At 36.8% G+C, this 17,139-nt stretch overlaps 2 protein-coding genes across 2 annotated transcripts in view; one reads left to right on the top strand and one right to left on the bottom strand.

The window, feature by feature from the left end:
- LOC148945286 (uncharacterized) overlaps window positions 1-17,139 on the top strand; it is a 354,164-nt gene that overhangs the window by 22,946 nt on the left and 314,079 nt on the right. The gene's annotated exons all lie outside the window — the stretch shown is intronic.
- Window positions 1-17,139, bottom strand: part of LOC148945288 (enoyl-CoA hydratase domain-containing protein 3, mitochondrial) — a 35,569-nt gene that overhangs the window by 1,220 nt on the left and 17,210 nt on the right. Inside the window, exons 4-6 of the mRNA XM_089099583.1 lie at window positions 7,753-7,943; window positions 4,401-4,561; window positions 1,686-1,800 (exon numbers count right to left, since the gene is read on the bottom strand). Coding sequence (XP_088955709.1) covers window positions 1,686-1,800; window positions 4,401-4,561; window positions 7,753-7,943 — 467 coding nt within the window. The remainder of the gene's footprint in view (window positions 1-1,685; window positions 1,801-4,400; window positions 4,562-7,752; window positions 7,944-17,139) is intronic.

Below are 17,139 nucleotides of genomic sequence, written 5' to 3'. Positions count from 1 at the left end.
ATTTGGACATATTTCAGTACATTTTCACTACATTCCCCTTGTTTGAACAAAGCGTCATTCCAAAAAATGTCTTCATTTTTATACATAATTGTTTTGTCTTTTAAAGTCAGGCCCGCGCCTAAGTCCTTCAAAAAGGGTTTTGTTTCTCCCAATAACTGTTGTAATCAATAGCAAGATTTTTCAGAATCCAGGTAAGACTGGACACACGGAAGATGGTACCCACAGAAATATTGTAATCAGAGGAAATACACCCATGGATGATTTTCCTCACATAAAATTGTATTCACCCACTGTTTCAGCTTACCAAGGAATTTTCAGTGGTAATAAATGACCACCGGTTTAATTTTTGCGTGCGTAATGTGCCGTTGAGGAACTTTTCACGACCACAATTGACGGAAGAAGGCACCCTATTCCGTGGGTGACATTTTCCCCGATATCTATCCTCCAGGGATGTAATTTTACCAAGAACCATAAAAATCCTGCTGTTGGTTATGATATTTGCAATACATTAGCCGAACCAGACAAGACAATTACGTTCCAAAATACTGATACTTTTTGTAATGGCAAAAAAAGAAGAAACGTTTTACATTCACAGATAAGCAATAAAATTTTGCTCAATATAAGAAAAAAAACAAGTCTTTATGAAACTAGAATAAATGCAGTTGTACTGATTCAGTAAAGAGCGACGTGTCTCCACTATTTTTGTCCCCAGTCATTTCGTATAGGACAGATAGTCGTAGACACTCGGTCGTAAAACGGATACTGACATCCGTTCATTTTTTCTGAGTCAAGTGATTGGAGGGTAATCAATCAGTGATTGGAGCCTCTATCCTACGCCCTCTTTGCCCTTGTGCATCCCGTAACTGCAAGTAGCATCGACACAACTTTTTAAGATATCCGTTTCGTTTAAAATTTTTTTTTCTTTTGGGAATTCATTTCTCCTCAGGTATTTCTTCGTTCACACATTACAATTGAGTCTGAAAGGTTGATTTTTTAACATTAGAATGAAAAAAAAAATATTAAAAATTCAGATGTTTTTAGTGGAGCGCAAACGACACTCAACCCTTGAGAAGTTTAAGGGGGCGATAGCCCTGCGTATTTGTGACATTTTCTGATCGTTCAAATTTTAACTTGGTCATTCTTTTTCATTTCCCTTCTTTTTAGGTTTTATTTAATCATTCAAAGGAATCTCTGTTCTTTTATGCTTGACTTAATTATTCCTTTCAATTTCTGTTCTTTTTATGTTCCATTTATTCACAGTAGTTTCTGTTCAATCTAAGTTTGACTTATTACATCACCTGATTTCTGCTCGGTTCAGGTGTTAGAATCGCACTTTACTTTTTTTTGACAGCTCTTAGAAAACGAATTTTATTTTTAATTTATAACAGGTAAAAACGATAACATTTTTCGCAATGACGGATAAAAAGAGCGACACTTTGTCCGTGGACAGAAAAATACGATGACGTTATTGACAATGGGGTAAAATTCGATCACATAAAAAGCAATGACAAATAGCAGAAGTGGTAACAAATTACAGAATCTGATCGACAGCTAACAATCTTGAACCCCTCCCCCTAAAAAACAGAATTCATCCTTGCTTAATTGGACAATTCAAACCTAGAACTATTACACATTATTTTTGTTATGGCGCCTTTTTCTTTTGAACAGCTTGTATAAATACCTACTTCAGCGCCTGGATCATATTCATTTCCTTTTGTTCAGACAAGAACTTTTTGCCCAGTGCGATAACTGATTTGCTCTTTTTCAAAATGTCATCGATTACTTTCTCAGTTTCAGCATCTAAACGAGAAGAAAAGCAAAATAAAACACAGATTAAAGTGACAACACTATATTTTATTTTCAATTGTTTCATAGTTAAGAAGCAAACAATAGGCGAATTTAATTGTTGTTAATGTGAAAGTTGATCTTCACAATAATGAACCCATTGCTTTGATTTGCTCCTTTGAATATTAAAATAATCCTGAAATGGTGGGGTGCCTTTTAGGAAAGTTAAATACCTGTGATTTTAGACTTGCACTTTCCTCGTAAGGTTAAATTTAATACAATAACGCTTTCAACGTTCATCAATTGGTCACATCCAGCGGATGTTTATGCAACAAATACATTTATTTATTTTGAAATTGATGTTTATTATAAATCATGGTTATAAACAAACAGAAGGTTAACGTAGGTAGGGTCTCACGAACAGCCGGACATGGACAAGTGTTGATCCGCATTTTATATTTTGTGAAGACTTAAATTTCATTACAGCATTCCAAACCTAATTAGCTACCATGTGATGAATTCAGGCATTACTGATGGACCCCCTCTCAAGAGTAAGTTTTAAATTGCAGCAAAAGGTAAAATATAGCTAAATAAACATCCACCACAACTATTAGTTTTGTCTTCGTATCAATGACAATGAGTTTATCTTGTGTAAAATCGAAAAAAGGACTTGACTACAACAGGCAGTAGCTCTAAAAAGGGCAACAATATGTAAGATGATCTAGGAGTTTCCCTCAGTTCTTTATTTTCAAGTGGCTTTACGCTACGATGAGTAAAATACACATTTTTTGAAAGTAATACAACTCAATAAATTAAAGATAATTGCTTGAAAAACCGCTGCTGGCGTAGGAGTTGAACACAAGATTCCCCGGTGACTAGCCAAGGTCACCCACAGGCACACTTAGCAATCTTTTCATAACTTTGTTAATGGGGAATTTACCGTTCCATACAAGTCAAATATCTTGGAATCAGAGGCAACGCTGTAGCGTTGCCTATAGTAAAGGCCATACGGCTCCAATGTTTTATTATTATTTTTTACTCCCAGAGGCACTTCACATGGAAGGGGTCGTCGTAGAAACTTCAAAGGGGGCTCATTCGATTGGAAATCGACAGTTCTAGTGCCCTTTTTAATAGTCGAAAATGATTGGAGGGCAACTAGCCAAAAAACCCCCCCACGCCCGTCATTCCCCTAAACACATCCAATCAAAATTTTGAGATAGCCATTTTGTTCAGCGTAGTTGATTTCCACATAGAAATATACTTTTGAGGAGGACACTCCCCCACAACCCTCAGGGCAAGGGTTTTAAGTTATGCCCTGGGGGCATATAAGGTTTTTTTTTATATAAGGCGTTGTCGTAGAAACTTCAAAACAGGCTCATTCAATTGGAAATTAAAAGGCTATTGCCCTTTTTAATAGTTGAAAGTGATTGGAGTGCAACTAGCCCCCCCGCCCATCATGTCCCTAAACGCATCCAATTAAAATTTTGAGATAGCCATTTTGTTCTATTAAAGAATAAATGAAACCCAAAACGAACAGAAATTAAATAAACAATCATAGCAAAAAACATACAACAGGTAATAATATAAATGAATAAATAGATCTTAAAGCGAGTAATGCTTAGATTGAATATGAAAATCAAGCTTAAAATGAAAAAAAAAGTTTGCTATTTAAGTATAAATGAAACTTAAAACGAACAGAAATTAAATAAACAATCAAATGCGAACAAACATACAATATATATTAATGTAAATGAATAAATAAATCTTAAAACGAGTGAAAAATTGAATATGCAAATCAAGTTTGAATCGAATAAAAATAACTACAAACAAGAGTTTGGGTATCGCCTCACTGCAGAAGCCTAAAACCTACTGTGTCAACAAAAATTTAGCCGAGTAAAAGAACAGAACATCATCAAATCTTTAAAGAATGTTTGACACCACAAATAGTCTTGTGTATAATTAAAAGTAACATACCACCTTCTAGCGACAATCAAATGTACCTAAAAGTCAATAGCAAACACAAAGGCCAAGCAAAATTTTTAGCACCAAGCTATTTACACATTCTTCCCAAAATTTCACAGTATATGGATTGATAAGATTTCTTCTTATTTAAAAACAAGTGAATTTGAAATTTAAAGCTTCGCTCTCAGTTGGAAAAGCTCATTTCAAAATTGAAAAAAGTCAACTCAAAGTTTAAAAACGACACGTTCTAACAACTTATAAGCAGAAAAATCCTGCTAAAGACCCCAAGTTGCCTTTCAGGCTTCTTGGTAAAGACTATATTCACCAGTCATTTCTTAGCAGAAATATCACTCAACGGAAAATTTGAAAAATATGACTTAGATAATTTTGCTTTACTTCTGAATCATACGCCTTTTATGAGAGTCGCATTTGAATTTCACCTACTGACAATCATTAGTTCCTGAAAAACACTGTTTTTTCTTACATGTAACTCACTTACAAAACCGTGTGGTAGGTGATATCCACTATTAAAAAAGCACAAAAAGTGAGATTTATCTCCATACTGAATAAAATAGAAATCCAATGACACAGATTGTCTATTTTCTATTTAGAAAAAAAAACCACGCAAATTAGGCACACAAAACAAAAATTACCTAAAGAATTTTCTGGAACAACTTTGCTTACGAGTCCTACTTCCATTGCTTCCTGTGCTGTGATTGGCTGGCCTGTTAGAAGCATATAAGAGGCCACCTTTCCAGGTACGCACCGTACAAGTGGTATGCCAGGAGTTGAACAGAAAAGTCCAAAATTGGCACTAATAATAAATAATTATTCGAAAAGCGAAACTTTAAAGAAGTATAAGATTAGTAGGATCACATCAGAGTTTATAGAATTATCCAGTAAGTTTATCGCAGATCATTTCTGGTCTTCATTCTCGGTACGAACAAAAAGCTCCTCCCACTTTTTTCTGCATTAACGGGTTAATCTGTTTCCGATTGTTTCCAACTAAGCGCAATATTCTTAATAGCGGGTTTCCACTTATTTCTGATTAGATCACAGTCTGACTTGTCTACCCATGAAAAGATCTGATGCCGCCCATGTTTCTATATACAAAAACGTTCTCTGGAGAACTTGCACCTTGGTCCGGGTTTTTATAATGGGTGAGATAGGGAAATATCATACTGGATAATTATATAAACTGTGGATCACACTATACAGCTCCACAAAAGTAAAAAAAATTACTACCATAAAGTTAGTTGACAGAAGAGAAAAGTAAAATTTGTAAAAGAGAGAAAAATTGAAATATATTGAAGTAAACTTTGTTGCATAAATGGCAAAAGTAGAGCATACAGACGTTTAGCAAATATTATCGATTTCTTATTCATCTCCCCTATCGCTCTTATAATACCAAAACTGTCTCAGCTTTGCGTTAGAGATGCCACCAATGAAGATGCCTGATATAGAAGCCATTACGATAAAAACGTCTGTCCATGTATTTAGCCAGGGCAATCTTGCCTCTAGCTTTTTTCCTTTTAAGAATAATTAGTTTCAGAAATGGGAACATAGGTTTCTGTTTTGTTCTTTAACTAAGATTTAGTCATGGACCTCTTGGTGCCTACAATCACATATTACAATCATAAAGACATCCATCCTTAACGATGCACACAGACCATCAAGGGACAGCTTTAAAGCTAGGTGCGAGGCAGCGAAGCAGCAAACGGAAGGTAGACTTAGCGTGATAGAAAAAAGTTGGAACTTGACAAATTTCGGTTGATTCGTTTGGGAGTGATCGCTGAAGATTGATAGCTTCTGCTGTAAGTGACCTTCTAGAAGAGCTTTAAGAATGAGTGACCAAGAATCAAGAATGCTGATATTCACTTTAGATTTGGTTGAAGTTCTGACTCTGAGCAGCCTTATACTTTTGAAACTTTTAAACTTCCGCAGGCCTCGAACAAAAAACGTCGGTGCTATATCATTTCTTGGGGAAGTCTCCATGGCTGTAGTTATGCGCACAGCCAATTTCAAGTGGATTTGGTGACTTCACAATGAATGTAGGTGCAGCTTAGAAGCGGCAAACGCTTCTGAGAATCTGCTCCTTGGTCCAAGATACTTGCTCTACAAGTTACAAGCGAATCCGAGTACATTTGTGCGATGTCGGAGAAAGAGCGTACCCCTCTGAGAATCATCAATGTCACACACCGGCCCAAGGTACTTGCCTCATAAGTTTAAAACCGATTCGAGAGAAAAAAACTGCCTATCTTTCTGCTGCAAGGTTGACAGTGGAGATGATACCGTAGGGACCACTGGTCCACATTACGCCTCAAAACATATATATAAGAAATACTTTCATCATTCTGGGTCAAACAAGTGACCAAATGCACCTACCTTTCTGCTAAAAACTTTGCAGTGGGAGGAGGGGAAGCAGTGTTAGAAGAAAAACGAATATTCTTGGTCCTCCTAACATATAGATTGGAAATCCTTATATAGTTCCGGCTCAAATAATGTGCAACAAGCCTGTCGGTTCTGTTAAACGTTTTGTCGTTTGGCTGTGAGAGGGTCATTTTGTTATCAAATCAGGATATTGCAACGAAATAGGTCTCAGCTCATTATTGCTCTAATTCAGGACTTAGCTCGTGTTTGCGCCACTTTATCGAGATTCCGTAGCTTGAACTTAGCCCGTTTTTGCACCCAGTTCTCAACTTGTTTTGTAATGGGTCAGGATTTAGCTTGTTTTTGCACGGAGTCAGGAATGAATCCCTTATTGTGGAGGGGTCATAGGCTCGAAATGCTCGGGTTAATCAGACAGCTCTTTATTCTTTGCATGATTTTGAGTGGTCATGTACTTCCTAAAGTCAGGTTCTTTGGATCTTTCAATAATCCAGCTATCGACTGTTTAGAAAAATGGATCTGATAGCATGGGAGGTTACGGGGGTACCTAGGAGCAAAACAGCGAGAGAAAAACGCTCCAATCCTTTTTGGCTCTTAGAAAGGAGTTCAGGATTTTCAGTTTCCGGCTGGATGAGCACATTACCAAGCCTTTAGGGCCATTTGCTCATTACGAAGGAACCAGGGAAACAGTAAAGAAATAATACTTCAGGATTCTGACGAACAAGCAGTCTTTGTGTCCATATTCTGACTTTTTATGTTTGGCATATTGTCCTTAAAGGTAGGGTGCATTTTAGGGGGGGGGGCATGTAGAGTTATGAACCAAATTTTTAAGAAACGGTCCAATAGGCAAAATTTTAAGGATAGTAGTTTAAAGCTATTAGATTTATGACTCAGGTTTACTAAGATCCAAATGATCACCAATTCTAAAATCATATTAATAGATTAATAGTGAAAGTTTCAAATAGGTAGCTTTTTCATGTCCTTTTTTCTTTGGAGCACTACACTAACTTATCATACACTAACTTAAGCAGAGTGTTATTTCTGTTAATAGTTGCATCTACCGCACGACATTCCAGCAAATACCATTCAATTTCTCAAAGAATTTGTTATGTTGTTCAGCTGTGACAAACACGATGTTACTAGTACTTTTTTTTAAGAACCGCACTATATGAAGGGTTCACTACTAAAGTAGGTCAAATCAATAAAAAAATTTCTCGAGATGTAGACTTCCAAAGTTAATTGACTATAACTGAATCTCATAGTGTTAGATTCTAATTGTATCAGACCAGGTAACAATTGTGAGACCAATTTGCGATGATGTATGAACTTATGAGAGTAAAATATGAAACGAGAAAGGAAAACATGAAAAAAGAGGAGTTTGAACGTTGGGACATTTGAAAGATACGGGAATTTGAAAAGATACGAAAAAGGACGTGACCTATTGTAATACTGAATGCCTCAGGTATTTGTACATCAAGTAATATTAAATTACAAAAAGGAAGTGTAAATATACAATTTACGGGAAAAAATCCTTTCAATACAAATATTGTGATAATAAAACCCGTAAGCTGGGGTTAGTCATGCAGGTTAATACATTTTGAAGTCAATGCAACTAACCCTGGAGTTGAAAAGGTGGCACTATTCCCAGCAATAACAATATCGCATGTGGCAACAAGTTGACACCCAGCTGCTGCTGCCAGACCTTTTACTTGTGCGATCACTGGTACATCAATATTGATTATGTCACACATCAGTGATTCACACGTCTCAAACACACGTCTATGATGATTAATACCGTTCTCAGTTCTCTGGAACGAAAAGGAAAATCAAGTTGTAAAAAATAAAATAAAAACATTAATTTTGTCACAATTATCAAGCTGTCTTACATCAGCAAACTATTTATTTTCCTTGGAAGCATAATTATTATAACAGAATCATCTTTGGTGACGGTGCTCAATTAATCCCAGAACTTGGCAATGCATCACAAAGAGCCAGAACATAGCTTGCAAAGAAACTACTTCAGCGTTTTCTTCTCAAGCAAGTCGTACCTGTTCCCAAAGATTTATACTTGAATAGTTTGCACCGCAACTTCAATATCCGATGTTCGATAATAGCATATTGAAAAAAAGTTATAAGGGACGTTGAAAGTTAAAACAAAATATCACAAATATTATCCCAAATATGAGGGATGAGGGGTGGGGCGGACACTAAAAATTATCACTTTTTTTCGCAGGTCTGTGAATGAAAGGGTTTTCCAGTTTACTTTCATTACAAAGTACAATTTCCAGTTTGAACGTGTTGAGAGGCAATTGATAAAAAAAAGTAATTGCCAAGGCGGCTATCCAAAGACATAACTGTGAATTTGGCTTCTTCGTATTTTTCAAAAACGGTTTCAAAAACAGAAATCGCTCATCTATTTTCTTCATTCGATTTGTAGGAAAAACGTTATACCATGAGGTTGGTAATTTTAAGCCTGATTTTTCTATTTTATTGTACCGTTGGAAATTTACTCCTAGACTGGGTTATTGAGAAAAAAACGGAATTACATTCACGTTTTTGCCGAGGGATTTCTAAGAAAGGTTGAGCAAAATCGTAAATGAAGCGGAAAAATGTAACATTCCTGGGTTTGCCTTGGGAAGCTATAGAAAAATCGTAGAGGCTTTATTATTTGAGTAAGGAAGGTAAGAACCGTCGATGTGAAAGATAAAAATTATGACTAAAAACCACGTCAAGTAAATTCACTGAAAAACTACAACAATTCACTGGCACGCAAAGCTTTCACTGGTACACTGCTGATTACAGTTCATCGTCGTAACTCCCTTCATCTGCCAAATCCCGGAAACTAACCAGTATGTAATTTCAGAAACGTCTCTTTTCAAGTGGAGCATAAGGCAAAAGAGTATCCACGATTTTTCTTTCTTTTTCGCCACTGTAATGCCTCGGATCATGCTCGTATATTCAGGTAAAGGCCCTTTTTTCTTCGCGCTTTTCTTCAAGAAATCATACTTGGAGTAAGACTCTTCGTCAAAATCAAGTTTGCAGAAAAAAAGCCCTCTGACAAAATTGACTGGCAAAGTATTTGTTACTTTGAACAAGAGCTTCCCCGACTTCTTTCCGCTTTTCCACGTTCGGAGATCTTCAATTTGTATTGGTAGTACTTGTACCTTGCGCAGTGACTCTTTGATAACCGTGCAAAGACTTTCAAAATCATCTATCTATCTAACGGCACAGCTTTTCTTTTCAATATTTCCGTGAAGACCAACACCAGCCATGTGAGTATGGCCTTTGGTAAGAAACTTGAGACAAATTTCCTTCAGATTCAGGAGGCTATGATCATTGACAAGTAAAGCAAGAGTTGTGAAGATGGTCTAGTTCTTACTCTGAGCTGTGCTGTTGTCAGCCCAGAACTCAAACTTTTCTACGCCCGGGAAGTCCTCAATGACTTTGACAAATGCACTTGCTACATTGTCAGCGTCACGTTTCTGAATACCTTCGTCCCAAACGACACAAACGGAGTTTTCGTTCAGTTTTAAATTCACATGGCAAAATGTTATGTTGAGGACAATGAGTCGACTTGTGAAAAACCCTCATTTTTCTGTGGCATCATGGGCAGGAGTAAAACTTTCTGCATATCAACGCAAAAATATTTTCTTTATTACTTGGTTCGTACACCTTCCTATCACCACAGAGAACCTTGACAACTCTTGATTTTGGTATGTACCTTTCCCACGTCAAGGTTTCAATACCTGTAATGTAACCATTCAACGCTTTGTTGTCACGGCAGATATCACACATATTGGATATTGGCTTCTTCAAATATATGTTCATTGACAACATAATCTTCCAATGTACTTCAACTAAGGCTTTTACACCTGGAAATATCTTGCGGAAGTCTTTGTACATAGAATTAACTAAAATAAAGCGATCGAGATAAAACCTATTGGTCGCATTGTATCTTCTATAGCAGCATGGGGTTGGGTGAAAACTGCTTATATGACGTTTTATTTTTTCTTTTACGTTGATATAGAGCTTCCCACCACGTTGCTCAGTCAGCAAACCATCTCCTCTTTTAAATATCCATATAGCCTTTTGCAGTTCGTGCACCACTGAGTCATTTTTGTACCCAAGTGTACCCAGGGACATTTTTTAGCACACAGTTTCTCTTGAAGAGTGAACGCTATCAGTAGATAAAAATTGCGAATATTACAATACAACACCGTGAATGCTTGAATTCGTCATTTTTAGAGGCTTTCTGATTGGTGAAAATACAGTCACGGTTTTGATATGGATTCTATGACCACATTCACGGTTTTGCTGCAAGTTGTCGACAATATATTCATGGTTTTGCCACGACTTACGAAAGTGACTTACAGAAGGAGTCACGATAGACGAATTTGGATTGCACCAGGGGTGTAATTTGCTATGAGGCAGGGAGGGAGGCAACTGTCCCTCCCAGACCTCAGTACCCCCCCCCCCCCCCCGACCACATTTTGCCCCCCCCCCCCCAGCTGAAATTTAGTTTCTTCCAAAATCCTGTCAAAAGTAAAATAAGCCTGCATAATTGAAGCACCAACAGAGGCAATAAGTATACTAATTTGTATTTACCGAAATAGCATTATAGGTCACCTTTATTTAGCACCTTTAAGTGCATTTATAGTACTTTTCAAATACTAAATAATACCTTTATGGTATCAAATTGTTATTTTTTAGTTTTTAATATCATTTTAATTGGATTTGGGAAAATTGGCTCTCACCTTGCCCTCCCAGGATTTTGACAAAATTACGCCCCTGGATTACACCAATGGAAAGAGCGTACTTGAAATAGTATGGGGCGATGTCGAACTCAAAATCTTGATAATGAACTTTAAACATCAAGCATTTTACAAATTTGGAATCAGCGTAAAAATTGAATTCTTTTAATTTCAAACTATATATTGTTTCCAAACTTAATTTTTAGAGTTATGGTTATTACTGAAAAGTTCGATAGGGTGTCCGTGAAAAAATTGACAGTTTGATAGAGTGGAATCCACCACCCCCCTCCACTCGTGAAGAGGAGTCTAACCAATTAGAATTCTGACGACTTGCTCGAGCCCGCGCACAATCTTAGCTGACTATTCTTGGTGTAACTAGGAAATGGTGGATGGATGTGCGACACTGGGAGTGCTCAGGTATTATAAGTATAATGATTTTCAACCAGAGATAGTTCCATACATCCCCTACCACGATTCTGAAGGCTGTCGATGGGGTCAAAGTTGGCCTTGGCAGTAATCAGCCAAGGTTTTACAAGGCCTCTTTGACGTTTTCTCTGACAAGGTAGTGGTTTACAATAAAGTTTCTTTGATACGCCAGAGTCGTCAGATCTAAAACATACCTAGTCGGACAGGAACTAATGATTATACAACTTTCTGTATAGTTGTCTTGTCCGTTACTCGGTCACTAAAATTCACTCCCAGTGTGTATCTTGTGCTTCTTCGGTCGAAGAAATTTAGAGCCTAAATTTCGGATGTCTTTATTACGAAGTTTCGCTGCCATAGAGAAGAACGGAGCGGACTAGAAAGGGTAATACCTTTTTCCCAGCGGCCTAAAAAGTAGACGAAAGACAAAAGAAGCTGCTACTACGTATACCCACAAGGATTTCATCACTGCAACTACCATTAAGGTCTATGACATACCAAGATACCATTTCAAGCTGGCATTGGTTTAGATGATAAGGATAGGTGGGATTCACCGTTTGTCATTACTTCCATTTCATCACTACTTATCTTCGTTCTGATAGGAACAACACTTACAACAATTCAGAAACTCACCCTGTTTGCTCGGAGTCGAATATATTTGCAACATATTGCAATATGCATATGCGGTGCAACATATTTGCACTAGTAAAATTACGTAAAGATCAGTAAACCCAAAAATAAATTTTTAATGATGAAACATTACGTGTGAAACCTGTAATTAAATTTGGGATGGTCATTTTATCATCTAAGGCCACTTTCTAAATGAGGCCCATATGATCATGGGTCAAAATATGTGAAGCATGTCTATACTTATAAGGAAATGAGAGGGATGAAGGCTCCAGGGCTCTGCTTTTGGCACTCGAAAATTATGCAGACAAAAGAATCCTTAGACTCTTCGATTCAGACAATGATCATACATCATGATATAATACAGAGATATAATACATTTTGGAAAAAGAGACTCCGAACATGTTGAGAACCAAATAAGATACAGGCAACATATTGATCAATCCTTTTCAATTTCTACAGCCAAAGTAAATTAAAGTTATGCTTTTAGCCCAAGTTTTTGAATTATTAATATTTTATTGGTTGTATGCCCTCTGCATGAGTACGCCCAGTTAGCGCTATGGTCCACAATATGGGCTAAATCCATTGCGATGGTGTCACCATCACAACGCAAAAATTGTGTCATAAATCACGGTCGTATGGTCATACGAGAGTTTTTTACTTGGCTCCTAATTGTCTTTACTTCTTTTAATTACTTATTATTAAATAGCTGATCCTTCGGGCGTTGCTGTGATCTCAAAAGAAAAGATATTCAAGGAGAATTCCCCCCAGTAAAAAATTCATCGCAAAACTCCCCCCCCCCCCGCGTATTAATAACAGTATTATTTTTAGATGTATAAGTATTCAAAAATTTCCTCCCACGACGAATTCTCCCCTGGATCATCCCCCCGATATTTCCCTTTCATTGGGAAATCGAGTCCATAAATCGAATAACACGATAATTTACCGAATCAATTCACACCAACATAGATTTCTTTAAGGACATGCTTTCTACAATAGAGTTATTTCCACACTGAACAAAGTTTTCCTTTACCCTACATTTAAATGAATCACCTAATTGATCTGTTTTGATTACATATGCAAAGAGTCGGAAAAGGATAAGCAAATAAAATTCATTTTAATATGGAAAATTCCCCCGCAGTATAATCCCCCAGAAAAATTTTCCCACATGTAAAACAACAATATTATTTTTAAATTGAAAAGCATTAGGTTGAATACCAAATCAACGAAACTATTGAACACCAATGCAGAGAATTTATTGAAAAAGAAAGTTTATAATTCCGGAAGTGTGTTAGACGACAGAATTCATTATTACCTAACCCGTCAGCGCGAAAAATATTAAGAAAGACTTGGAGGGGGGGGGGGATTTATACCTAAAATCTTCGCAAGAGTTTGCTCAACAACTTATTAAAGTTTCTTTGCGATCGGATGAACAGTGTAGAAATGCATACAGGACACACACACAGACAGGCATACATTCAATTTTCCTAGGCACCACAACAGCGCTGCCTAAGTAACGACTGATGTGGGCACAATGTCTTATCATGTTTTTTCACCAATACACTTCGTATGGAAGGAATTTTTGTAGAAACTTCGGAGGGAGCTAATTCGATTGGAAGTTGAAAGTTCTCAGTGTTTTTTCTGAGTCAAGTCATTGGAGAGCGACAAGTCCCCTCCACACACCTTTTTTCCAAGAAGACATCCGGTCAATATTTTGAGATAGCCGTCTTATTCAGCATAGTTGAAAGGTAAAAAAAAAAATGTTTCTGGGGATGACGACTCCTCACAGCTCTTGGAGCAAGTTATACAATTCGGCCCTTGTTTACATAACTCAATAAATAAATTGTTTACATTTATTGAGAAAGGGTGGCATGTTTGACCTTCATTGTCTAAATAGACCAAGGCCATTCAAGTGAAGCTGTCGGGGAATGTTGAGGGGAGTGTTGAACTAAATCAAAACACACTATGTGCTTACGGGTAGTCAAAAGGGCTTATCTCAGAGTTGACTTAGAGCAAAAGGTAGGGAACTCTCAGTGAATGGTGAGGGGAATGATCAACTGACAAAAAGGCAATATGTACATGCTACTACAACTACTACTACTACAACCACTGCTAATACTGCTATTACAACTAATATTTCTAAGGTGACTACTAAGGCTGCGGATATTAAGGTGAAAATCGAAGGAAATGTTGAGGAGGAAGTTGAAATAAATCAGAACATGTGCACAACGGGTGTCAAAAGGGCATATCAGCAGTCTTAGAAACGGCTTAGCGTACTAAAGTGAAACTCCCAGGCCATGATGACTGGGATGCTCAACTGACCAAAAGGCAGGGAATATTTACGGGGATGTTGAACAAACTAAGCGCACTATGTACATTCAGGTTGCGGAAAGGATGAATGAACAATTCTCAGGAATAGCTTAAAGTGTTAAGTTGAAACTTCCAGTGCATGTTAAGGGGGATGTTGAACTAACAAAAAAGGCACTCAGTGCATACTACTACCATGGGCGCCCATAAGCTTAATTCCAGGGGGGGGGCAAACCTTGTCTAATTGGCACTTTTAATGCTATATAATAGAATTCTCAGAACAAAAATATGAAAATAAGGCAACATCATTAAAAGTCTGAGGATGAAACTTTCAGAGAATGTTTAGGGGGATGTTGAACTAAATCAAAACACAATCTGTGCATGCAGGTTGTCAAAAGGACGTATCAGTAACATTCCAGGAATTATCTAGGGTATTAATTTGAAACTTTCAGCGCATGTTAAGGGAGATGTTGAACTAAGCAAAAAACACTATGTGCATACTACTACTATCACTGGGACTACTATTATTACTCCTACTACAACTGTTGCTACAACTAGAATGTTGAGGAAGATATTAAACTAAATCGAAACACAGTATGTCGATTCAGGTTATTAAAAGGGCGTAGCAGCTATATACTAGGAACAGCATAGAGTATCAAGTTGAAACTTTCAGTGCATGTTGAGGGGGATGTTGGAACAACAAAAAGGTACTATATGCATACTAATATTGCAATTTCTACTACTACTGTTAATACAACTACTAAGGCTAAGGGTATTAAGGAGAAGTTTTCAGAAAATACTGAGGGGGATGCTGAATTAATCTGAAACTCACTATGTGTATGCGGGCTGTCAAAAAGGCGTTTCAGCAGTGATTTATCACTATTTCTAGTGATTTTTAAAGTTGCCAAGTGATTTTTTTCTAGCTAGTGATTTATAGTGAGTTTTGTTCTAAAACTAGTGATTTTTTCCTAAGTGTAGTGATTTCACGATATAGCGCGCAGATTCATGATTCAATCAAATAAATCATACAAGAAGCTAATTAATAAGAAAAATCGCAAAATAGTGATTCACTAAAGTTGCTAATATGTTCCAGATTAGCATTTATGAAAATATGCTGCCTTTAAAACTTCCAATTTCCCACCATATGTCCATATCAGATATGACTCCAGAACGTTATCACCAAGATAATAGGCAAACTTGGTTAATCACAAAATTGTAAAAATGTTCTATTATTCCTATTTTACAACATCTGCTCAGGTCGAATTTTTGTCTTAATATTTATGTGTTTTTTTTCTCGTATCTATCAGTTCTAAATTAGATTTTCTTCTATTAAAACCTTTGAAAGGGGCTGCTACCATTTCGAACAACCGTCACAAGCACTAAACGTCATTTCGTCAACAAGGAAAATCCGTCAGAACCACTAACCGTCACAACGTCGGAAGTCATAACATCGCCACGTCAGTTCATCCACAGTCATAATCGCTACCCGTCAGAACGTCGACAGTCATAAGATCGACACGTCACAACATCTAATTTTTTTTTTAAATGTTATGACGTGTCGATGTTATGACAGTCGACGTTCTGGCGGTTAGTGGTTCTGACAGATTTTCGTTATAAAAATTTTTTATAAGTTTATATAATAGTAATAAGTATATAATAGTTTAGAAACAAATTTCGGCTATATATTTGCACATCAGGGGGTGGGGGTAAAGCATAGCATATATTAAATACGTTACCTAATCTAACCTAGGTACCTCCCCCCTAAACTCCAAAAAACTAAAGTTTTAAAATTTTAGATGTTATGACATGTCTATGTTTTGACTGTCGACGTTCTGGCGGTTAGTGGTTCAGACAGATTTTCGTTATGAAATTTTTTTTAGATGTTATGACGTGTCGATGTTATGACTGTCGACGTTCTGACGGATAGCGATTGTGACTGTCGATGAACTGACGTGTCGATGTTATGACTGTCGATGTTGTGACGGTTAGTGGTTCTGACATATTTTTTGTCGATGTTATGACGGATTTTGTCGATGTCCTGACGTTAGTGGTCCTGACGGTTAGATATTATGACGCCTTCCCCTTTGAAAGTGGAGTGAATGGTGGATATGAATACACCCTATACATCTGCAAATAGAACAGAAATGAAAAACATTATAATTGAAAAACATTAAATATAATTTTCTAAATAAAAAAGGAAATCATTGAAAAAGAAAATAGGACTTAGTACTTGTTATAAAAGGATTTGTAATGTAACTAGATATAATTAAATCGATTGTAGTTTGATGATTTAAGTCAGATGGGATTAAGGGGGGGGGGGGGTATCTACTCTGGGTATTGCCTAATGATTTTAATTTCTATTTCTAATAGCTAATCGAAACTCCAATATTTCTCCAAATTCCCTTATTTGTAATCGAAACAGCTAATAAGCGCAGATAACGCCCATTTCTTTAAGTTTTTGGATCTATGTGCTAACATAGATCCAGAACAACTGTGCCTCCTAATCCCTGTACGTTTTAAGGTTCGACCTTGTAACTCAGCCTCTTTAACTCTTTAGAAAACGTAGTTTTTTCAAATAATTTCTGCACGTTTTTGTACAGTTTATTACTTATTATTGCTTGACTAACTGTTAGCTGATTTGACGGCTTGCGGGCTTGCGGGTCAAACAGTTCGTGGTAACGAACTGTAAGAATGGAGCTACAAGGCTCAATAGTAATCGAAATTCTAGAAACGAAATTTTGATATCAATCAACATATCATCAGCTTATTATGTTGATTCCAAATATCTAAGATTCATTAAGCTTAGTTTTACCCATAAAAGGCTAAGAAACTGTGAAAATTTGCCTTATTTTAAGAAGAGGGAGCAAACACCCAATAAAGGTGAAATAATTTTAAT

The sequence above is a fragment of the Artemia sp. Qi Xiang Cuo genome, chromosome 13, assembly GCF_049724085.1.
Source record: "Artemia sp. Qi Xiang Cuo chromosome 13, ASM4972408v1, whole genome shotgun sequence".
NCBI lineage: Eukaryota > Metazoa > Arthropoda > Branchiopoda > Anostraca > Artemiidae > Artemia > Artemia sp. Qi Xiang Cuo.
This window is presented reverse-complemented; position numbering and strand designations above follow the sequence as displayed.